General features: G+C 48.7%; 2 protein-coding genes across 4 annotated transcripts in view; one reads left to right on the top strand and one right to left on the bottom strand.

Annotated features, from left to right (window-relative positions):
* Positions 1-22,885, top strand: part of LOC310701223 (uncharacterized protein) — a 42,495-nt gene that overhangs the window by 8,450 nt on the left and 11,160 nt on the right. The window contains exon 2 of one of the 2 annotated variants that reach the window (XM_083491777.1): positions 8,421-8,524. In XM_083491777.1, coding sequence (XP_083347903.1) covers positions 8,421-8,524 — 104 coding nt within the window. Of the gene's footprint in view, positions 1-8,279; positions 8,525-22,885 lie in introns of those variants that run through there. The other variant, XM_083491776.1, reaches the window with a different exon arrangement.
* LOC310701591 (uncharacterized protein) lies at positions 10,135-21,067 on the bottom strand. 2 transcript variants are annotated; one of them, XM_083492728.1, is made up of 5 exons: positions 20,930-21,067; positions 20,083-20,291; positions 17,190-17,465; positions 12,798-12,924; positions 10,135-11,205 (listed from the first exon to the last, which is right to left on the bottom strand). In XM_083492728.1, exons 2-5 carry the CDS (start codon positions 20,182-20,184, stop codon positions 10,223-10,225), a joined length of 1,488 nt encoding a protein of 495 aa, XP_083348854.1. In that variant the 5' UTR covers positions 20,185-20,291; positions 20,930-21,067; the 3' UTR covers positions 10,135-10,222. The 2 variants fall into 2 exon arrangements, with proteins under 2 accessions (XP_083348854.1, XP_083348855.1); XM_083492729.1 differs by lacking the exon at positions 20,083-20,291 and having other exon boundaries at positions 20,930-21,055.

Below are 22,885 nucleotides of genomic sequence, written 5' to 3'. Positions count from 1 at the left end.
TGAAGAAAGCGGAGCAGAGGTCTATTACGGAATAAACTACAGTTCCCTCCGGTATGGTGCTTAAAAGGTGGTGTGGGTTTGCCACCACGGCGTGCCTGGGAATAACGAAGGAATTAATCAATCGAAGGTCCTGCACCAAGCGCCATTTTACGGGGTTGGTATTCGGCTTCTTGACTGGAAGTAGGGGGGTATTACATGGTGAGGCACAGGGAACTAGAACTCCCATTTTTAGAAATTCATCGATCATCGGAGTGAGGCCGTCGATTGCTTCGGGAGGTAGGGGATATTGTTTAGTGCAGGGAAAGGGTAGGTCTTTCCTATAGTTGACTTTTACTGGGGTTGCAGACTTTAGGAGTCCAACAGAGGTCGATTCAGTGCCCCATAGCCAAGAAGGAACACTATTTAGAAGTTCAGGAGGAAGATCAATGGGTTTGTTGTTAGCTTCTTGCAGGACTCCTTGGAAGTTGAATATGGAGTCATTTGGCATATGTAAGTAAATTCCCTCTTGGCCGCATTGAATAGTAGCATTTAGTTTACATAGCAGATCCCTACCGAGAAGGTTGACTGGGCTGGAGGTCAATAGAAAAGTATGTTTAACTGACAACGGTCCGACGGAGACCTTTGCAGGTTTAGATAAAGGGCAATTTCGGGGGATCCCATCAAGCCCCATCACGGTTTTGGTTTCCTCTCCTGGGGTTAAATGACTGTTAGTGAGGGTGGAGTAAGTGGCTCCAGTGTCCAAGAGGCAGTCATAGGACTGTCCATCGATTTGCATAGTGCATATGGGGTCTGTTGAGGATAATTGCAAGACCGGGCAGAGAAATGAGAAAGAGGCGGGATCTGCTTTTAATTGTCATTGTTCCTGATATTCTTCCATCACCATTTCGTGGGTCGGGTTTGTAGGATGGTTCCCTTGGTTAAAGGGGTTGGTGGCGCCGTAGGGTAGGTTTCGGGGCCGCGGCTGCGGAGGTCCCGCACGGGACTGCATTTGGGCTGGGGGTCGGTTCGCATCGTAGGAAGAGATAGGTTCTCTACTCTTAGGGTATGCACCTTCTTTGTATTCTGGCCTGTATGGTTTTGAATTTTTATATTCAGACCTCCTGGTCAGGAGAGGACAGTATCTTTTTATGTGCCCGATTTCCTCACAGTGGAAACAGACGCGTTCGTCTGGTAATTCCGGTCCGCCTGATTTAAACTTTTCTTTGAAGGTGGGCATCGCGGCCGCATAAGCTAATACCCGGGGAGGATCGGGTTTTTGGTCTCTTTTCTTCCTCTCGTCTCTCGAGTTAAAAACAGACTTTGCGATGGAAAGGATTTCGCTTATGGTTTTTCCATCGTATCCGAGATGTGAATTTAACGCCTTTCGGATGTCGGCGGTGGCTTGATCTTTGAAAAACCCTTTGACTATCACTTCGTGCTGTGGGCTCTCCGGGTCTATTCCACCCCAGGTCTTAATAGCGGAGACTAGCCGTGAATAGTAGTCAGAGGGATGTTCATCAGGTCCCTGAAGGACCGCTTGGACTTTGGTCCAGTTTACAGTTCGCTGTCCTGCAGCTTTGATGCCATCTAGAATGGCCTTCTTGAAGATTTTTAGACCCCATTGGCCATCGGTAGTGTTATAGTTCCAGTCAGGGTCGTTAAGTAACGTCTGAGTGGTCAGTGGGGTCATTGAGGTCGGGCAGTCTGGCTGGTATCCTTCCCGGCCGAGGGCTTCTCCCGCCTTTGCTAAGATCTCCCTTTTCTCTGCCTCATTAAAAAGGGCTCCCAACAACATGTGCACATCCGCCCACGTGGGGTTGTGAGTGGAGAAGATGGTAGCCACTTGGCGGTGGCATTTGTCTGGGTCGTCCCGTAGAGAGGGCATCTTATCGGACCAGTTCATTAGGTCAGAGGTAAGGAAAGGTTGGTGCGTAAAGACCATACGGGGAGGATCGCCTGCTCTGACGGGAGGTATAGGTAATGCCCGCAGTGGAAAGGCACCTTCTATTTCTCCGTTTAGCAGATTGTCCCTGTTTCTGGTTCTACTGGAAACGGGTCCCTCTCTTCCTTCAGTTAGGAGCTGCCCACTGAGTAAAGGCCCAAGGTCCAAGTCAGCCTGATTCTCTGCCGAGTTCGATGCGCTTGAGGAAGGATCGGGCGGCAGTGTGTTAGGGGCGCTTTGGAGAGGGGCAGTGGCTGTGGCTGGTGGGTTCGCTACATTCTCCCTTGGTCCTGCGCCTGGTAGGTTTGTTACGTTCTCCCTCGGTCCTGTGCCTCCCCCTCCGGCTCCCGCTCTGACTCCCGCACCAGGCCCTGGCTGTCGAGGTGCTTCGGGTTCGGGGTAGTAGAAGGGGACGAGGGTTCGATCCAATTGTTCCTCCTGAGCCCTGATCTCATCATATGGGGGGGGTCCGGTTGTTTTTAAAACAGCCATTTGGCGGACGATTTGAGCTTGCTGCCGTTGAAATAATTCGCGGGCTTCGGCAAAAGCGTTCAGGTAGTATAGTTGTTGGGGTCTCTCGTCAGCCAGGTAAGTTTTAAGTGCTTGCATTTTTTGAAGATTAAAGGAGCCGTGGGATGGCCATCTAGAAGCTGGCTCTAGGTGGTGAGTAAAGGCAACCCACGAGATGTTACAAAGGTCCTTCAGTTTGGACTTTGAAAGCCCCTTCCTCCCTTTCAGTTCCTTCCAGTTTAAGAGGACGAATTGAAGAGGGGTATCAGAGTCCTCCCTGTGGCGAAAAGGCTCCGCGGAAGCCTTGTCGCCGGGAGGAGTCCAGTCTGAGTGTTTGGAAGATTGGGATCCCATCCTTTTCTATCAGGTTGTTGTTTCGCTAGCGAGGAAAACTAAAGACGGAAAGGGATGAACGTACACACACAAGGGGAGAGGGAAGAGGGTTTGGGAGGAAAAAAAAAGTGGAAAAAGACCTTTTCAGTATTTTTGGAGTGTCCTAGTTTTAGTGGAATCTCTACTTATTTCTGAACCACGAAATATTTGCTTAAAACCTCGAGTCTGAACGGAAATCTAAACCACGGGTCTCTGCCCGGAAACTTAAACCACGGGTCTCTGCCCGGAAACTTAAACCACGGGTCTCTGCCCGGAAACCTAAACCACGGGTCTCTGCCCGGAAACCTAAACCACGGGTCTCTGCCCGGAAACCTAAACCACGGGTCTCTGCCCGGAAACCTAAACCACGGGTCTCTGCCCGGAAACCTAAACCACAGTACTGTTTTCAAGACTAATCCTAGTGTGGGGCCCCAATTGTGAACCTCCCCTTCTTCCTTCCACAACAGCCCCCTGCCTAGCCTTTAGACTAAATTCGGCTTCCCTACTGAACGCCTGCACAGTGCAGTGCCAGATCGGGCTCCGAGAAAACAAAAGTTGGAAAGGAAGCAAATGACCTTGCGTTCTCACGTACCCGGGTCATCCCTAACAAAGGTCGCCGGGCAGGAGGGGCGGCTTCATTTGCACAGGTAGGTAAGGTAGAGAGAGATTTGTAAGGACACCCCTGGTCGACTCCGAAAGGGACGTCAGAGAAGTAATAGACACCCCGCTTTCCTGGCCACACTTCCGAAAGGGAAAGCGGGGGAGAAAAGGAGAGATTTGTAGGGGACGCCTTTGGCCGACTCCGAGAAAGGACGTCAGAGAAACAATAAGCACCACGTTTTCCTGGCCATACTTCCGAAAAGGAAAACGGGGGAGAAAAGGGAAAGGAGATTCAAGATTTGTAGGTGCAACGTTGGAAATAAAGGAAAAAGATCTGGCTGTTGTGGAGACGTTATTTTCCACCCTCCTCCCAATGTATTTTCTTCGGAACCATACTCACGTCCGTTGATGTCCCTCGTAGATCCCGGGATCTTCCCTTAGCCGGCTTTACCTCGCCTTTGCTCTCTCTGGTTGGGCTTCTGGTGACGGTTGATTACCGCCCGCAAAGAGGAGGCAGGGAGAGGAAGAAAAGGATCCTCAGGCTAAGGTAGCCCGGTGGCGCCCGATCCCCTCTATCTCCCCTCTCACCTTTACAGGAGAACCAAGTGTCCCTGAGTCGCGGTCGCCAACTGTTAACGGAAATCCGAAGGGTCCTCTTGGGCAAATGAAGACACCGACCAGAGCAAGTCAGAGCAAAACAGCAGCCAGTAGGCTCGGTCTTTATTTAGAAAGACTGTCGCGACAGGACTCCCACCGCCCACAAGGTGAAGCAAAATGGAAGCCCCGAACAATGGGAGACCCTAACTTTTATTGACCACTAATCCCCTTGACTACACCCCCAGAATTACATCATATATACATCATGATTTTATTAAAGGACAGGAGGAGTCAAGGAGGAGCTTCCAGGTAATACGAGTATCCTGACACCTGGCGGAGACCACCTCTCCCCCTCCCCACATGAGTCATTTCGAAAAACAAAGGAATGGGCGAAGTTTCCCTGCCCCCTGAGGGGGATCCGGTCGGGGTCCTTTGTTGGAGTCCGTATTGAATACACTACCGTATGCAGTTTATTGTGTTCCTGATAGCTTTTCGTCTGAGCCCTTCCCGATGATTATCAAGGCAGCCCCGCCATCCGGAGAAGGGCCGCTGTGTACGTGACTGCACGGTTCAAGGCTTATGGCCGATCAATCCCAGCTCACCCCCCTTCGATAGTTCTTGTAATATGCAGTGAAATAAAAGTGGTCCGGTGAAAATCCATTGTACGGCTGATTTTTGGTGAATTTATAAAGAATATAGTCACTGAAGTTCAAAGTACTTTCCTCTTTCGGAAACAACTTGCAACATTTTGATTAGATCAGTCATGGTTCATTGAACTCGGAAACAATGAATCGGGAGCTGTCAAAGGTGAGGGAACAGACGCTCGCGGCCTGCAGTACCAGCGTGGCCGCCGCAAGGGGCGCTGTCCGATAATGCTGATTGGCTGAGGCGGCCGCCGATTGACAGCAGATCTCGGTCGCCCGGTCTACTTACAATAAAGATAGGCGTTCGCGGAGTGGTGTGAAGCTGTCAAGCCGGCGCTTCCTTATTTACGGAAGGCCTTTAAGGGATGACCCTCTAAAGGGACACCCCTGGGCTGGGAGGGAAGATGCGTGTATGTGTGAGTGTGGTGCTTGTGCGAACACGTGTTAGTGTGGGGGGGGGGGCGATTTCCGGCGACAGGGGAAGCCTGGCCAAGATGTGTGGGGATCTGAACAGATCTGACTTTGTGGATACTCAGCTGTGGCCCATCTCCTGAGGAGTTACTTCATGGCTGGCTTCCTTCCCTCTCTTGCACAGCTGAAACACAGTGCCGGGTTACCAAGAAGGCAGAGCAGGCCCCAGCCTACAGGCCCCAGACCTTTTAGAGGCTCTATAACAACGGATCAAAGTAATATTGATTTGGTTTTTTAAAATTGTTGATTGGTAAAATAAAAAAGGTTATTAGGAGATAATTTGCGAGGCTCCTCCCCGAGATTTCAGCTGCCTAAGGGCCTCCACATGGTTTAATCCGGCACTGCCGAAACATTTCCTTGGAGGAAGTCACTGTCAATATGAAAGAAGAGATGAGCTATTCTGTCTCTCGCTCCCCAAACTTTATTTATTTCCCCCCCAATAATTTTTAAGTTTTATACAAATATAACACATACTGCAACAAACGTTGCACAACCAAAAAAACAAAAGAAAGAAAAAAGAAAGTAAAAACAAAGAATATAACAACAAACAGATAAACAACACCAATTAGCTTAATTATTTAAACTTCCAACCTTATAAACATATTACCGTATTTTTCGCCCCATAAGACGCACCGGCCCATAAGGCGCACCTAGTTTTTTGGGGGGGAAATAAAGGAAAAAAATTTTATTTCCCCTCCAGGTGCGCTGCGCTACACCAGGAGCTTGGGGCGTGCGTAGCTCAGCGCGCCCCAAGCTTCTGCGTGCCGGCAAGGTCTCCGCTAGCGTGGGAGAGCCGGGCGCCTCTCCCAGGGCTAGCGGACCCCTGCGCTAATCCAGAAGCTTGGGGCGAGCTGAGGTCAGCGCGCCCCAAGCTTCTGCGTGCCGGCAAGCAGTCCGCTAGCCCTGGGAGAGCCGCGGGGCTCTCCCAGGGCTAGCGGATCGCTGCGCTACACCAGGAGCTTGGAGCGTGCTGAGCTCAGCGCGCCCCAAGCTTCTAGGTGCGCGCAAGCAGTCCGCTAGCCTTGGGAGAGCCGCAGGGCTCTCCCAGGGCTAGCGGAGCCCTGCGCTACACCGGAAGCTTGGGGCGTGCCGAGCTCAGCGTGCCCCAAGCTTCTGCGTGCGCGCAAGCAGTCCGCTAGCCTTGGGAGAGCCGCGGGGCTCTCCCAGGGCTAGCGGATCGCTGCGCTACACCAGAAGCTTGGGGCGTGCCGAGCTCAGCGCGCCCCAAGCTTCTGCGTGCGCGCAAGCAGTCCGAAGCACGGGGAGCCCGAAGCACGGGGAGCCCGAAGCACAGGCTGCCGCCCCAAGCCTCGCGCACCCGGTGGGACCTCCTGCCGGGTGCGCGAGGCTTGCAGACTCTCGCCCGAAGCAGGGGGAGCCCTCCCGAGGGCTCCCCGTGCTGCGGGCGACAGGCTGCCGCCCCAAGCCTCGCGCACCCGGTGGGACCTCTTGCCGGGTGTGTGAGGCTTGCAGACACTCGCCCGAAGCAGGGGGAGCCCTCCGGAGGGCTCCCCGTGCTTTGGGCGACAGGCTGCCGCCCCAAGCCTCGCGCACCCGGTGGGACCTCCTGCCGGGTGCGCGAGGCTTGCAGACACTCGCCCGAAGCAGGGGGAGCCCTCCGGAGGGCTCCCCGTGCTTTGGGCGACAGGCTGCTGCCCCAAGCCTCGCGCCCCATAAGACGCACCCCGATTTCCCCTTCATTTTTGGAGGGGAAAAAGTGCGTCTTATGGGGCGAAAAATACGGTACTTGACTTCCTCTCTCCCCAAACTGTAATTATGCTGTTGCCACTTCTGAACCCGTTTGCTATCCATGCCCCTTTCTTCGTGAATACCTGGTTCTTAAAATATATTTCAGTAGGAGCATGTGGGAGATGTAAGGGGATACGGCTGAAATTGACAATTGGCATGTGTTTCTGCCACAGGCTAACTATGGTCCACCACCCTGATGTTCTCTGCTTCTGACTAGTGTTAGAATTGCCATATTTCAAAAAGTAAAAGTTGCTGAGTTTTTGCTAGGAAGACCCAAATATTATCAAACTTTGTTTTTAAAAAAACCAAACCCCCAAAGTTTAGCTTTTTTTTTTTTTTTTTTTTTTTACAAAAATGCCAAACAACACATAATTTTTCAGTTTGATTACCTGGAAATTCCTCCCAGACATCACTTTGAAATCCTAGACTAGTGTTCAATTGCTCAAAACCTCTCTGGTCTTAGTTATTTATAGGATGTTGCTTCGGTGTGAATCTTTTGACACAATCATTCCATGCTGCCAACATTCCTAGGATTCACTGGCTTGGCTCTCACATAACTAAGGTGGACCATAGTTAACAAGCCATAGCTGAAGCCGAGGCACTGGGCAGATGGTCACTTAACGTCAGAGCAGCCAAACCTTGAGAACCATTTCCATTGTTGGCCGCTCTTCATGGCTCTGTAGCTTTTAGCAGTAAATTTCTGCATTCAAATATAACACAAAACCCTGGCTAATGTCAAATGAGGATTACAAACTTTTGTTGACTTTTAATAATATTTAACAGACCATAGTTAAACTGCTGGGTTAGTTTCACAGATATCACTAAGCCATGGTTTAATAAAACATCATTTATAGAAAAAGGCGAGCAAGAGATGATATGACGGACGTTTGCAAAACTATGCATGGCAGGAAGAAAGTTGACAGAGGAAAGTTTTTATCCCTCTCACACAACACGAAATCTTGTGGATATCCAATGAAGCTGGAAAATTCAGGACAGGTAAAGAAAGGACTTATTTTACATAGATAAACTGTGGAACTCACTCCAGCAGGAAACAGTGACGGCCACCAACTTGGATGGCTTTAAGAGAGGTTTAGAGAAATTAAAGGAGGGTAAGTCCATCAATTATCAATTTTGAATTATGGTGCTGGAGGAGACTCTTGAGAGTCCCATGGACTGCAAGAAGATCAAACCTCTCCATTCTGAAGGAAATCAGCCCTGAGCGCTCACTGGAAGGACAGATCGTGAAGCTGAGGCTCCAATACTTTGGCCACCTCATGAGAAGAGAAGACTCCCTGGAAAAGACCCTGATGTTGGGAAAGATGGAGGGCACAAGGAGAAGGGACGACAGAGGATGAGATGGTTGGACAGTGTTCTCGAAGCTACCAGCATGAGTTTGACCAAACTGCAGGAGGCAGTAGAGGACAGAAGTGCCTGGTTTGCTCTGGTCCATGGGGTCATGAAGAGTCGGACACGACTAAACGACTAAACAACAACAAGTCCATCAATGGAGGAGGATGGAGGCTGTGCTGTGAGCAATGTTCTGTCATTACTTGCAGGAAACCACAAGAGTGGAGAGGACCCGTTTTCCTGATCCAGCAAGCTCTTCTTCTGTTAACCACGCTTTGGCGTTATGTGCAAAAGAGACTATGGTATTTCCTGTGTAAGTGCTTTCCTTGTGACAGATACCACATCTGACTGAGGATTTAAATGACTTATTCCCTTGTGAGGATTTGGTGGTGATACGCAACCACTCTGCTCACCTGAAAACTCTTTCCATGGCATCTACGGTGGTACCTTGGTTGTCGAACTTAATCCGTTCCAGGAGTCCATTCAACTCCCCAAACTGTTCAAAAACCAAGGCACAGCTTCTGATTGGCTGCAGGAGCTTCCTGCACTCAATAAGCCATGGAAGCCACGTCAGACGTTCGGCTTCCGAAAAACATTCGCAAACCACAACACTTACTTCCAGGTTTGCAACGTTCAGAAGCCGATTTGTTTGGGACCCAAGCCATTCGAGAATCAAGGTACCACTGTATACAGTGGTGTCCCGCAAAACGAATGCCTCGCAAGACGGAAAACTCGCTAGACGAAAGAGTTTTCCGTTTTGGAGGTGCTTCGCAAAACGAATTTCCTATGGGCTTGCTTCGCAAGACGACAATGTCTTGCGAGTTCCTGCTGGTTTTTCCCCTCCCCCCCTTTTTCTAAGCCGCTAAGCCGCTTATCAGCTGATCCGATCAGCAGATAAGCCGCTAAAAGCCGCTAATAGCGCTAATGCGTCAATGGGCTTGCTTCACAAGACGAAAAAACCGCTAGACGAAGAGAATCACAGAACGGATTCTTTTCGTCTTGCGAGGCACCACTGTATAGTTCTTTTCCGGTGTGGACTCACTGATGGAAACTAAAGCCACCAACGTGGCTGAAGCTCTTTCCATTCAATGGACCTTTATATGATTTCACTCCTGTATGGGGTTTCTGATGTGCACTAAAGGACCCCTGGATGGATAAGTCCATTCAAATTCAACCATGGGGGTGCAGCGCTCATCTCCGCTTTCAGGCTGAGGGAGCCGGCGTTTGTCTGCAGACAGCTTTTCTGCGTCATGAGGCCAGCATGACTTAACCATTTCTGGCACAACACCGTGACGATTGCCAGAGTGCCTGGAAACACCATTTACCTTCCCACCGCAGTGGTACCTATTTATTTACTCGCACTGGTATGCTTTCAAACAGCTAGGTTGGCAGGAGCTAGGATAGAGCAACGGGAGCTCACCCCCATCGTGAGGATTCAAACCACCAATCTTATGATCTGCCAGCTCAAGTGGCTCAGTGGTTTAGATCACAGTGCCACCCGCATTCCATACTAAGACGTACCCTTCAGCTGAAGCCCTTTCCACATCCCAAACAATGATATACTTTCTCTGCAAAATGGATTATTTTGTGGTTAAAGAGGCTATTGCTTTGGCTCTTTCCACACTCTGAACATTTATACAACTTCTCACCTGTATGGGCCTTTTGGTAGTTAGTAACTTATGGTCAAAGTACTTTCCACACTCTGAACATGAAAATACTTTCTCCCCCATGTGTAAAGCAAGGGTTTGGCTACAACTGAAGCTTTCCCCAAACTCACATGTATGGAGCGTCTGATAATTAAGAAGGTCACTATTCTGGCTGAAGCACTTTCCACAATTGGAACATTTATGTGGCTTCTATGTGGCTTCTCTGATGATGAGAATGGCTACTATGATCTCTTAAGCTTTTTCCACACACTGAGCATTTATAGTTTCCTTCCTGAATGGATTCTTTATTTAACAGCACACAGCTCCTAGTGAAGCTCTTTCCACACTCTAAGCATTTATATGGTTTATCCTGTGTGAATTCTTGCGTGTAAGGAAAGGTGTCTCTTGTACGCAAAGCTGCTTTTACACACTGAGCACTTATATAGTTTTTCTCCAGTGTGGATTTTCTGATGATCAAGAAGTTTGGAGCTCAGACGGAAACACTTTTCGCACTCAGAACATTTAAACGGTCTCTCTCCTGAGTGGACTTTTCGGTGAGAAAGAAGCGCAGAGCTCTGAGCAAAGCCCTTTCCACACTCCAAGCATTTATACGGTTTCTCCCCTGTGTGGATTCTTTGATGACTAAGAAGGTGACTGTAGCGGCTGAAGCACTTTCCGCAATTGGAACATTTATGGGGTTTCTCTCCTGTGTGGGTTCTCTGATGACGAGTAAGGCCACTACGGTCTGTGAAGCTCTTCCCACACTCCGAGCATTTATATGGTTTTTCTCCAGTGTGGATTCTTTGATGATTAAAAAGGTTGTAGGTCTGTCGGAAACACTTTCCGCACTCTGAACATTTATGCGGTTTCCCTTCTGTGTGGATTCTTTCATGTTTAGACAGTTTATTGCTATCAGCAAAGTTATTTCCACACACTGAGCACTTATATGGTTCCTCCCCATTGTGGATTTGTTGATGAGCAGGAAGCTTGGAGCTCAGACGGACACTCTTTCTGTTCTCTGAACATTTATAGGGTTTCCCTTCTGTGTGGGTTCTTTCATGTAGATGAAGAAGTGACTTGTATTTGAAGCTCTTTTCACACTCTGAACACTGAAACAGTTTATTCCCATTATGTTTTCTTCCAAGGGTGCTGGGATTCAATATTCTAGCTGGGTTTCTTACACAAGGAGAGGCGTTTTCCTGTTTCTTGCCTGTATGATGTTTTTCCAGCATCAGAGTTTCACTGAAGCCAGCACCGTCTGGAACAACAGTGTCCTTCCTCAAATTCTCTTCTGCTTCAGTTTTAATTCCCTGGGGTTCATTCTCTTCACTGCTCTCCCTCCCATCACCTGCAGGAATACAAAGGGAGACCTGATCAGGGAAGTACGGACACCAAAGTTCGAGAACAATCCCAATTAATGTTTGTGTGAAAAGCAGAAAGGGAAGGATAGTCAGGGAGCAGCCACTGTTGATGGGCACTAAGACTGGGCCGCGTTCACCCTTGATCAATGCTCCTGCGGGCCGCATGCTGAAGGTACCGTATTTTTCGCTCTGTAAGACGCACTTTTCCACCTCCAAAAATTAAGGGGAAACGTGTGTGCATCTTATGGAGCGAATGCAGGCTCCATGGCTTCAGCGAAACCAACGCGAAGCCTACGGAGTGCACCGATCCCTCTTGCTCTCCTGGCTTTGCTTCGCTGGAGAGGTGCTGCGCAGCTTTCCCTCTCTGCGCAGCGCCCCTTCAGCGAAGCAGGAGGAGAAATGGAAGGGGCTCCGCTTCTCTTGCTGCTTCGCTGAAGGGGCGCTGCGCAGAGAGGGAGAGATTTTTCCCCCTTGTTCTCCCCCTCTAAAACTAGGTGTGTCTTATGGTCAGGTGCGTCTATAGAGCAAAAATACGGTAAGTGTGGCCAAAGATGAGCGTGGCCACTCCACATTGTCTTTCTCACACATACACCCTTGCATGTACACACACAGGACGCACACCTCACACCTGAACTGTGCATATCAGCTGGGCTAGGAGTCCTCAGATCATTCTGCCCAGAGCAAATTTGACATCACACTTGCCAAGCAACAAAATCTTACCTCTCCTAATCCCCTCGTGTTGTGCCTGAGGTTCTCCCAACTTGCCAGAACTGATTTGGAGGGGCACACAAGCAGAAGAGAGGAGAAAAATAGACCCACGGCACTCGTGGGGTTCATTTTACATCCCACTAGCCTAACTATTTAGTTGTATCTAGCCCTCGGAAATTAAAAGACGCCTGCTTCTTGGGAGAAAAGCAATGACAAACCTAGACAGCATCTTAAAAAGCATATTGCCAACAAAGGTCCGTATAGTTAAAGCTATGGTTTTCCCAGTAGTGATGTATGGAAGTGAGAGCTGGACCATAAAGAAGGCTGATCGCCAAAGAATTGATGCTTTTGAATTATGGTGCTGGAGGAGACTCTTGAGAGTCCCACGGACTGCAAGAAGATCAAACGTATCCATTCTGAAGGAAATCAGCCCTGAGTGCTCACTGGAAGGACAGATCCTGAAGCTGAGGCTCCAATACTTTGGCCACCTCATGAGAAGAGAAGACTCCCTGGAAAAGTCCCTGATGTTGGGAAAGATGGAGGGCACAAGGAGAAGAGGACGACAGAGGATGATGGTGGGACAGTGTTCTCGAAGCTACCAGCATGAGTTTGACCAAACTGTGGGAGGCAGTGGAAGACAGGAGTGCCTGGCGTGCTCTGGTCCAGGGGGTCACGAAGAGTCTGACACGACTAAACGACTAAACAACAACAAAGCCCTCGGTGCGTATCAGGTCACACATTTCATCCTTAGCGCCTCTTTCAGCAGAGCTCAAAAGCAGCAGGGACAACAACTGAGACCTCGTGCTATGATCTTATGATGCTGTCCTGGGTGGGTGGGGAACCTCAGGGTAAGAGAAGGAGGATTACTAACCCAGAGAGGCCAGATTCCTGTAATTCTCCTCCATCACTTCTCTGTGCAAGGCCCTCTGGCCCGGATCCAGAAGGGCCCACTCCTCCTCTGTGAAATGCACGGTCACATCCTCCAAGGTCACCGGGCCCTGAAAGCACCAAAAAGGGAAGAGCTTTATCTCACAGATAATTTAGCAATCCTTTTTTTAAAAAATGATATTTATTACTTTTTCAAAATTTCCAACACAGCACTACAAACACAGAGAAAAAGAAGAAACAAAAAGAGAAAACAATATGAATGGACTAACAAATCAAGCAAAAACAGACAAAAACAATTTAAAAAAACACCTCGAACATTTTCAATATCTTATAATTCATTCACTTATTTCCAGCAACTTCCTCACACCTCCCTTTTTGTATGCCACTTCTATTATTTGTTTCAGCAATTCCTTTCCATCTTACTCTGTTTTCTGTTCTATAATTATCTTAACACATTCTTGCCATACTTTCCCTTTTAATCTATTTATACTTAATTCCTTATGACATTTCTACTAAAGCCATGTAATTTCATTCCAACATTTTTCTAACATTCCTTAATTTTACAATATTTCTATAAATAGTCTTTAAACTTTTTCCAATCTTCTTCCACCGACTCTTCACCCTGGTCTCGGATCTTGCCAGTCATTTCCGCTAATTCCCTATAGTCCATCAACTTCGTCTGCCATTGTCCAACTTCAGTGTTTTCCAGAAGCAACCATTTTCTCAATCAGCAAAAGGCAGATGGTTCACAATGAAGTTTAAAGGTCTGGCAGGGCAGGTCCACCTCCTTCTTTAGCATCCATCAATATCTTAAGCTTAACTCGAGGCTTCCTGCCCTGCCAAACAACTCTAGGAGCATCCCTCTGCCACCTCCTGAGACCCTCCATCCCATCCAGAGCTTGCAATGTTTGAAACAAAAGCAACATCCCCAGCAACACAGCAGCCCCCATCCCCGCCACAGCAACTCGGCCCAACAGTAACAACTTCTGGTTTGTCCCTATTTCCAAATTCCCCTTCTCTTCAATCCAACATCCTTCACAGTTGTCCTTAAGCAGATTCACATTTTTGGCGGTCATAGATAATTTAGCAATCCAAAGAGGTAGTTAAGGCGAGGTGACTGCAGGTTCCCCAGCGGAATCGAAAGGATGTCTGAAGAGCCCAGAAGCCCCAATGGGATGCCAGGACCTGAGAACAAGAGGCCTTTCTTGTTCCCCAGCGAATGTTACTTCCGAGTTATGGTGCCTCCGATCGTGGAGGTGGAACATAGTCGTTGTGGCTACTAGACGAGATCGGTTTCTCCCTGGAAAAGCAGTCACCCTTGCTGGAGAACATGTCAAGAGCTTTGCTGGATCAGGCCAATAGCCCATCTACTCCAGCTCCCCGTTTTCACAATGGCTACCTACATACTGTATGGGAAATGCACTTGGAAGCCAAAAATGTATTGAGGATCAGGTAGGTAGCCGTGTTGGTCTGACACAGTCGAAATAAATAAATAAAAATTAAAAATGTCCAGTAGCACCATAGACCAACAAAGTTTGTTCTGGGTGTAAACTTTTGTGAAGAATCTGAAGAAGTGTGCATGCACACGAAAGCTTATACCCAGAACAAACTTAGTTGGTCTTTAAGATTCTACTGGGCAATTTTTAAATTTTATTTATTTATTTCGAATGTATTGAGGAGTTCGTGATCTGACACGGTTACCCTTCCTGCCTCCGTTCCTTCCCCCTTCCTCGCTCTTGTTAAGTTTTTTGATGGCGTGGGAACATTCTTTAATGTCCTGAAAATGCTGGGAGGCGGTAAAGCCCCCCCCACACCTGCCATAATCAGTTGGGAGGATAATGCTGTCTACCTTCTTTGATGTTGGACGTTGTTCTTTAGAAAGTGAGGTATTGGGAGGGGGTGGCTAATGGATGATCTGCACAGAGAAATGTAAAGTATTGCACTTGGGCAAAAAAAATGAGAGGCACAAATACAAGATGGGTGACACCTGGCTTGAGAGCAGTACATGTGAAAAGGATCTAGGAGTCTTGGTTGACCACAAACTTGACATGAGCCAACAGTGTGACGCGGCAGCTAAAAAAGCCAATGCAATTCTGGGCTGCATCAATAGGAGTATAGCATCTAGATCAAGGGAAGTAATTCTGTATTCTGCTCTGGTCAGACCTCACCTGGAGTACTGTGTCCAGTTCTGGGCACCACAGTTCAAGAAGGACACTGACAAACTGGAACGTGTCCAGAGGAGGGCAACCAAAATGGTCAAAGGCCTGGAAACGATGCCTTATGAGGAACGGCTAAGGGAGCTGGGCATGTTTAGCCTGGAGAAGAGGAGGTTAAGGGGTGATATGATAGCCATGTTCAAATATATAAAAGGATGTCACATAGAGGAGGGAGAAAGGTTGTTTTCTGCTGCTCCAGAGAAGCGGACACGGAGCAATGGATCCAAACTACAAGAAAGAAGATTCCACCTAAACATTAGGAAGAACTTCCTGACAGTAAGAGCTGTTCGACAGTGGAATTTGCTGCCAAGGAGTGTGGTGGAGTCTCCTACTTTGGAGGTCTTTAAGCAGAGGCTTGACAACCATATGTCAGGAGTGCTCTGATGGTGTTTCCTGCTTGGCAGGGGGTTGGACTCGATGGCCCTTGTGGTCTCTTCCAACTCTATGATTCTATGATTCTATGATTCTATGATTCTACGTAGCCAGTTGCCACACAGGCTAGCTATAAAATCAGATGGTCTGGGCTAGGTTTCTCTGAAGCTCGTGCACGGACTGATCGGCCGCAGATCCGTGCAAACTGAGGCTACCTGGGGAGTCGCTTTGCTGCTTCTCGAGGGCTTCCAAGCAGCAGATTGAAGTGTTTGCTTGGTCGGTATACATTGCTTGCTGTTTCAGAGTGGAATATTTAATCTTCTCATTCACTTGTGCATTTCATATTGCTTCTGGATCTCATTTTAAAAGAACCACCTTGCATTTGGCAAGACATAAATCTGTACGAAACCCCCAAGCAGCACCTGAGCAGAAGAGTCTTCTCCTCTCCTGTGGTTTTCAGAAGCATTATTGCCCGGTCCACAGAGACAAAGCACAACCATCAGGGTTCGTTGCCACCAATGGCCTCATCCTCCCTGAATTTCTTTTATCCTCTTTCAAAGCATCATTGGTAGTTAAGAAAGCTTTTCAAAGACACTCTGAATACCACTTTTTGGGAAGGGTAAGGAGAGCAGCACTGTTGTGCTCATTTCCTGCATTGGGGCATCTGGTTAATAATAATAATAATAATAATAATAATAATAATAATAATAATAATAATAATAATAATAATATAATACCCTGCCCATGTGGCTGAGTCCACCCAGCTTCTCTGGGTGGCTCCCAACAGATATTGAAAATAGAATAAAACATCAACCATTAAAAGCTTCCCTAAACAGGGCTGCTTTCAGATGTCTTCTAAAAGTCAGTTACAGATAGGTAGCCGTGTTGGTCTGCCATAGTCAAAATAAAAAATTCCTTCCAGTAGCACCTTAAAGACCAACTAAGTTAGTTCTTGGTATGAGCTTTCAGTGTATCTGAAGAAGTGTGCATGCACACGAAAGCTCATACCAAGAACTAACTTAGTTGGTCTTTAAGGCGCTACTGGAAGGAATTTTTTTATTTCTAAAAGTCAGATAGTTGTTTATCTCCTTGACATCTGGTGGGAGGGCGTTCCACAGGGCAGGTGCCACTACTGAGAAGGCCCTCTCTGCCTGGTTCCCTGGAACCTCATTTCTCGCAGGGAGGGAACTGCCAGAAGGCCCTCAGAGCTGGACCTCAGTGTCCGGGCTGGATGATGGAGGTGGAGACGCTCCTTCAGGTATATTGGGCCGAGGCCGTTTAGGGCTTTAAAAATCAGCACCAACACTTTGTATTCTGCTCGGAAGCTGCCACTGTGAGAACAGGATGCTGGACTAGATGAGCTCTTGGCTTGATCCAGTCAGCTCTTTGTATGTTCTTACTGAAAGGAAATCCTAAAGATGTCAATGGGACTGAATACCAGGCGCTGGGAATCACAAGTGGGGAGAGCGAGGCTTTTGAGCTCATGTCTTGCTTGCACTGTGGCATCTGGCTCGCCACTGGCCTGATCTTTTAGCCAGGCTCTTCCAAAGTTCTTCTGCAGCTAAGGAAGAACATATTAGAGCCGCAAAAAGAAAACAGAAACTATGCAGAGCAGGCATAGGCAACTTCGGCCCTCCAGATGTTTTGGGACTATAGTTCCCATCATCCCTGACCACTGGTCTTGTTAGCTAGGGGTGATGGGAGTTGTAGTCCCAAAACATCTGGAGGGCTGAGGTTGCCTATGCGTGATGCAGAGCATTCAAAGCCTGCACATCGGGCAACTGTACCAGAAGCCGAGGGGAAGGGGCAGATCCTGCACAGCTCTCCATTCCTTCTTCCTGCACCCGATTCAGCAGCTCTCCAGAAACAGTTTCTGCTCCACGCAGAGGAGGAGACGGTCTGGAAGAAAACGTCACCATCATTTTTGCAACGGAACAGGGGCATTCGTCTGGGGGTGGCGGCCACAAGACCAGGACTGCGATTCCTGCACCGCAGGGCGTCTGACTAGATGCCCCTTCTAATTCTCCAGTTCTGTAATTCTGTGGTTCTGTTGTTTTCACCATCTGCAAGGGAGACAAAAGAAGGTCGGAGGGCATTTTAGACCTTTGCAACAGCGGGGGGCACCTGAGGCCAAATGTGGACCTCCAGACCTCTCTGCCTGGCCCTCTGAACCCCCCTCCAAGGCCACACCTCCTCAAGGGCTTTCCCCCGGTTGGAACGTACCACTTGAAATGTGAGCATGTCTCTTGCTTGCACAACTAGAACGATGCTTACTATACCAAAGTTAAGAGTCACATTCATTGCTCCACCCACTTTTTGCCTCTGGCTCCGCCCACCAGGGGGGGTCACACACCCCCAGCAAGGAGGCAAGCGATGGCCACCAACTCTGACGGCTTTAAAAGAGGATTAGACAAATTATTGGAGGAGAGAGCTATTGAAGGCCTCTAGCCATGGTGGGTATGCTCTGCAACTACTCTTGGGTTTTATTTTTTTAAGGCTTACAGCAGAGTTTCTTTCTACAGAGAATCTTTATTATTATTTTTTTAAAAATTACATTGGTCAAATAAAACAACACAATTCCTTCTCCTCCGGCCATCTGGCCAGAAACTCAACTGCTGACTCATTTGTACTTCTGTTCATTTACACACTGACTGACATTTATTGACCACATGCCCTTAATAAAGGCACCCGTTGCTGGGGAGATTTTTCTGTTGCCTAGCAACCTTTCCTAGACCAATCCTCAAGTTCTTTCTAGAATATTCCGTTCACATCCAGAGGTACCACTGTACCTTGGTTCTCAAACTTAATCCGTTCCGGAAGTCCTTTCCAAAACCAATGCATTCCAAAACCAAGGTGTGCTTTGTGGGATGTAAAGCTGCAGTCAAGTGCAACATTCCGACAGAGGACTAAGGGCCTCCATGTTCTAACCCAGGGGTCTGCAACCTTTAAGACAAAAAGAGCCACTTGGACCTGTTTCCGAAGAAAAAACAACAACTGGGAGCCACAAAACCATTGCGACATTTAAAACAAATATATCTCCGGAGCCACGATCTGACAGCGGGCGGGAAGGTGACGTCGGGACAGTGCATGACTAACGCACGCACCGCCCCCATGCGACGTCACAGCCAGTACAGCGCCCGCCACAGTGGGGAGTGTGCGCCTCCTCCCCTCGCTAGTATCCGCCCTGGAGCCGCAGCAAAGATGTAAAAGAGCCACATGCGGCTCCGGAGCTGCGGGTTGCAGACCCCTGTTCTAACCGGTTGCTGTGAGAACCAGTTTGTCGGTTGCTGGTAGTTTTGAAAGGTAACTGCTCAGTTGAAGTCACCTCAGGACCAACTTCCCTCTGGTATAGTTTATTTGCTTGTTATGTAACCTCAGCCTGCCTTCAGGTACAGTTCTGTAAACCGGAATGAATCTGAGAGTAAAATACCGTATTTTTCGCTCTATAACATGCACCAGACCATAACACGCACATAGTTTTTAGAGGAGGAAAACAAGGGAAAAAATATTCTAAACGAAATAGTGGATATATGATTTTTGTGGTTCATGCTGTGGCCACAGACATGTGATCTGACAGTGAGTTTGGGGTAGCCCAATGCAAAAATCCTGAGGATCCATGTGGATCCATGCTTTGTAACCACGGAGGAGGAAAGGAAGGGGAACCATGGATCCTCTGCTCACGACTGCAGCAGATCCCCACCACCACCCGCAGGCATTCGCTCCATAACACGCACAGACATTTCCCCTTATTTTCTAGGAGGAAAAAAGTGAGTGTTATGGTGCAAAAAGTACGGTAGTTTTATACTGTGGTACCTCTGGTTGCGAATGGGATCCGTTCCAGAGGCCAGTTCGCAACTTAAAAAGAACGCAACCTGCAGCGGCGCGTCTGTGCACGTGCAGGTTGCGACTTGCTGCTTCTGCGCATGATGTCATTTTGCGCGTCTGCGCATGCGCGAGCAGCAAAACCCAGAAGTAACTCTTTCCGGTACTTCCGGGTTGCTGCGGGACGTAACCCGAAAGAACGTAACATGAAGTGGACGTAACACGAGGTATGACTGTATTAACATGAATCAGATTTGTGTGTGTATTCTTTAAGAGGGATTCAAAAGGATTTTTTAACCAGGAAGGCATCTTTATTAGTAGAACTCAGATGAGTCAGCAACAAGCTGATCGCTGCATAAACTTAAAAAGGGGATTGTTTAACTCTGCTAAAGTAAACCTCCCCACACGCTTTCCCATAGAAAGTAATGCAAAATGGATTAATCCGTTCTAGACCTTTAAAAACAACCCCTAAAATAGCAATTTAACTTGAATTTCACTATCTAACGAGACCATTGATCCATAAAATGAAAGCAATAAACTATGTACTGCAGTCACACTATCAATCAGTAGCTGAACTGGGTTCCACACAGTCACAAAAAAGAGCCACAAAAAACAAAAATGCAAATTAAATAGCAAAAACAGACAGACCTCAGCATAACACTCAAAATGGAAGTATGGCATTCAAAATGAAGCATGTTCAGCTTCCGAAAAAAGTTCACAAACTGGAAGACTTACTTCCGGGTTTGCAGTGTTTGGGTTCCAAGTTGTTTGAGTACCAAGGCGTTTGAGAACTAAGGTACCACTGTATTCAAAACCACTGACCTAAAGTGTTAGCACCTGGATGAAGCCATCTCTCACCTGCTGTTCCTCCTCCTGCTTCATGTCCTCTGCCCGGCTCAGGTGGAAACCTTTGGTCAGGGAACAGGTCTCCTTTCTGCATCTCATCGCCCAGTTCTCCATCTCCGGGGGGAGGAGAGCCAGGAACTGCTCCAGGATCGCCAGGTCCAGGATCTGAGTCTTGGTGTGTCTCTGGCTTCAGCCACTTGTGGCAAAGGTGATGGAGTCGGCTGCAAACATACAAGGGCAGTCTTGCTCTAAGGCATAGCTGTCAACTTTTCCCTTTTTTAAAGGGAAATCCTATTCAAAATAATAGGATTTCCCTTAAAAAAAAGGGGAAAGTTGACAGCTATGCTCTAAGAAAGTGCTTCACTGACTGGGACCAGGAGTTCCTGGCTTAGCTAATGAAAGGAAAACACACACACACACACACACACACAGTGGGTGTCAACCTTGCATGGTTGGAACATCTATACAACTCCTCTGGGAATAGAGGCAGCTTTATGGAGTGAGACCACTGGTCCACCTAGCTCAATACTGTCCACACTGACCGACAGCAGCTCTCCAGGATTTGGGGCAGGCAGGGTGTGTCTCTCTCAGCCCTAACTGGAGATACCTGATACTTTGGAGAGCCGCTGCCGGTCTGCGCAGGCAACGCTAAGCGAGGTGTATCGATGGTCTGACTCAATATTCTTGGGTTTTTCCTTAGTTGGCTGCTGGTTTGCAAGTGTTAAAAACTTGGAAGCGGCATCCACCCAGTTCCCCAGTTCTGTCTCACCTGCGCATCAACCAGCATTGCTTGAAATAGCAAATAAAACGGCGCCCTATTGGAAAACCGAGGGGCGAGGAGAAGAGTCGCCTGACTTACGGTTTATTTATATTTGCAAGGACGACTTCAGATTGCAAGCCTAGGCGCTGAACCACATGGATCTTACATAAGAAGAGAAAGAAACAGGGAGGGGGAGAGAGGGAGAAATGGAGGGAAGGAAGAAGGAAGGGAGGGAGGAAAAGGAGGAGCCTTGGTAGGATTCCTGGGAAAGTGCAAAGTGCATTTTCCCCGGGCGATCGGCTGGTTTCCCCACCTGCCCTCTGCTGGCTGGAGCCGTGCAAGGTTGGTTGTCCCCAACAGCCCTTTTTTGCAAGCTTTTTTTTGCAGAGAAGGACCCCCCCCCCCATTCTGACTCGCAGGTTCTCGAAATCCGTCCCTTGGTAGTGCTTCGGTCAAGATGTTTTATTTATTGCATTTATATTCCCCTTTTTTTCCTCCAAAGGAGCTCAACGCAGCGTACGCAGTTCTCTCCCTCCTCATTTCACCCCCCCCCCACAACATAGCTGTCAACTTACAGATTTGAAAATAAGGGACCAGCAACCTCGAAAATAAGGGATCAGCAGCGAAAATAAGGGATTTTATACAGAAATCCGCCACTGATGGAGCCAGGCTGCTTTTGCTGCGACTGACTGTGTTTTGCAGGGGGTTGGACTAGATGATCCTAAGGCAGTGTTTCCCAAACGTTTTTGGGCAACGGCACACCTGTTTACCGGAAAAAAATCTCGCGGCACACCACCATTAAAGCCCCGCCCCGTGACGTCAGCGCGCAGCGTCACGCCGGGAGGGACGCACAAAAGTGAAAGTTTTTTCCCTTCCCCTTGCCGGGGTGGGAGGAGGCAGCAGAGCGAGGGACTGAGGGACGGCGGCAGCTGAGGCGGCGGCGGCTGTTGTGGTGGTGGCGGCGATAGCGGGCGGAGGAGGAGCCGTCGCCGGGAGTTGCTGCTGCTGCTGTTGCTGCTGCTGCCCGGACATGCCGGCCTCCTCCTCCTCCGCTGTCTCGCGCTCCTCCCTTTTGCGCGCGCTGCCCCGCCGCTCGGCACCAGCACCGCGGAGCCGCCCCCGGCTCGACGCGGATCCTCGCCGCCGCCGCCTCTCGCCGCCCGACTCGCCCGCCTCCCTCCCACGGCACACCAGCCGGTGTCTCACGGCACACTAGTGTGCCGCGGAACACCGGTTGGGAAACACTGTCCTAAGGGTCTACAACTCCGACCAAAGAAGAGTGGCAGACAAAACTAAGGAACGACGTCGAGATGGCAAAGCTTAGAGGCAGAATTAGAAACCAGGAAGAGGACCTCTTTAATAAAGAATGGGGAAAGTTTATAATTTAGTTGAAAAGCTATTGGAAAGAGTGACATTGGTAGGACTGACAGAAAACTTGTAGTAAAAATTTGAACTATGGATGGACAAATGATTTATAAAAATAGAGTTATGAAAGGGATGCAGAGGGGGAAATCACTACATTAAGATGCTGCACTGGTTGGAGGGGATGCTAAGCAGCATGTCGGGACTGCCATCGTCCTGGTGCAAGGAGTTCCATCTGCCCTTCCCCACCCAAGAGAGAGGGAGGGAGGGAGACTCTTGCCCACACCAGCCCGTCTCCTTGGGAGAGACGGAGATGCAGCAGCTCGTGCGCACGCTCTCTCTCTTGGCGGAGGACCCTGAGCCGCTGCTTCCCGGGAAATTTAAGGGACATCATCAATAAGGGACAGCAGCGGGACACGGCGCTGGGATAAGGGAGTTTCCCGCCAAATAAGGGACGGTTGACAGCTATGCCCCACAACAACCCTGCAAGGTAGGTTAGGCAGAGAGCCGGTGCTCACCCATGGCTGATCTGAAGCCCCCACCCCATGCAGAGTCGATGGACACACAGAAAAACTTTCTGACAGTCAGAGCTGTTCAGCAGTGGAAAGGACTCCCTCAGGAGGTGATGGACTCTTCTTCCTTGGAGGTTGGGTGGCCATCTGTCATGGATGCTTTAGCTGAGATTCCTACACT

The sequence above is a fragment of the Podarcis liolepis genome (assembly GCF_965112155.1).
Source record: "Podarcis liolepis genome assembly, chromosome: 2".
In the NCBI taxonomy this organism is placed as follows: domain Eukaryota; kingdom Metazoa; phylum Chordata; class Lepidosauria; order Squamata; family Lacertidae; genus Podarcis; species Podarcis liolepis.
Note: the sequence above shows the minus strand (reverse complement) of the source record. Positions and strands in the feature narration are given on the sequence as shown.

Excerpts from the sequence above, each read along its gene's own strand:
- LOC310701591 (XM_083492728.1), bottom strand. The coding sequence starts at position 20,184 with ATGGAGAACTGGGCGATGAGATGCAGAAAGGAGACCTGTTCCCTGACC. Across the intron at positions 17,466-20,082 it reads AGCAGGAGGAGGAACAGCAG|ATGGTGAAAACAACAGAACC; the intron begins GTGAGAGATGGC and ends TCTCCCTTGCAG. Across the intron at positions 12,925-17,189 it reads CCCCTTCCCCTCGGCTTCTG|GGCCCGGTGACCTTGGAGGA; the intron begins GTACAGTTGCCC and ends TGGTGCTTTCAG.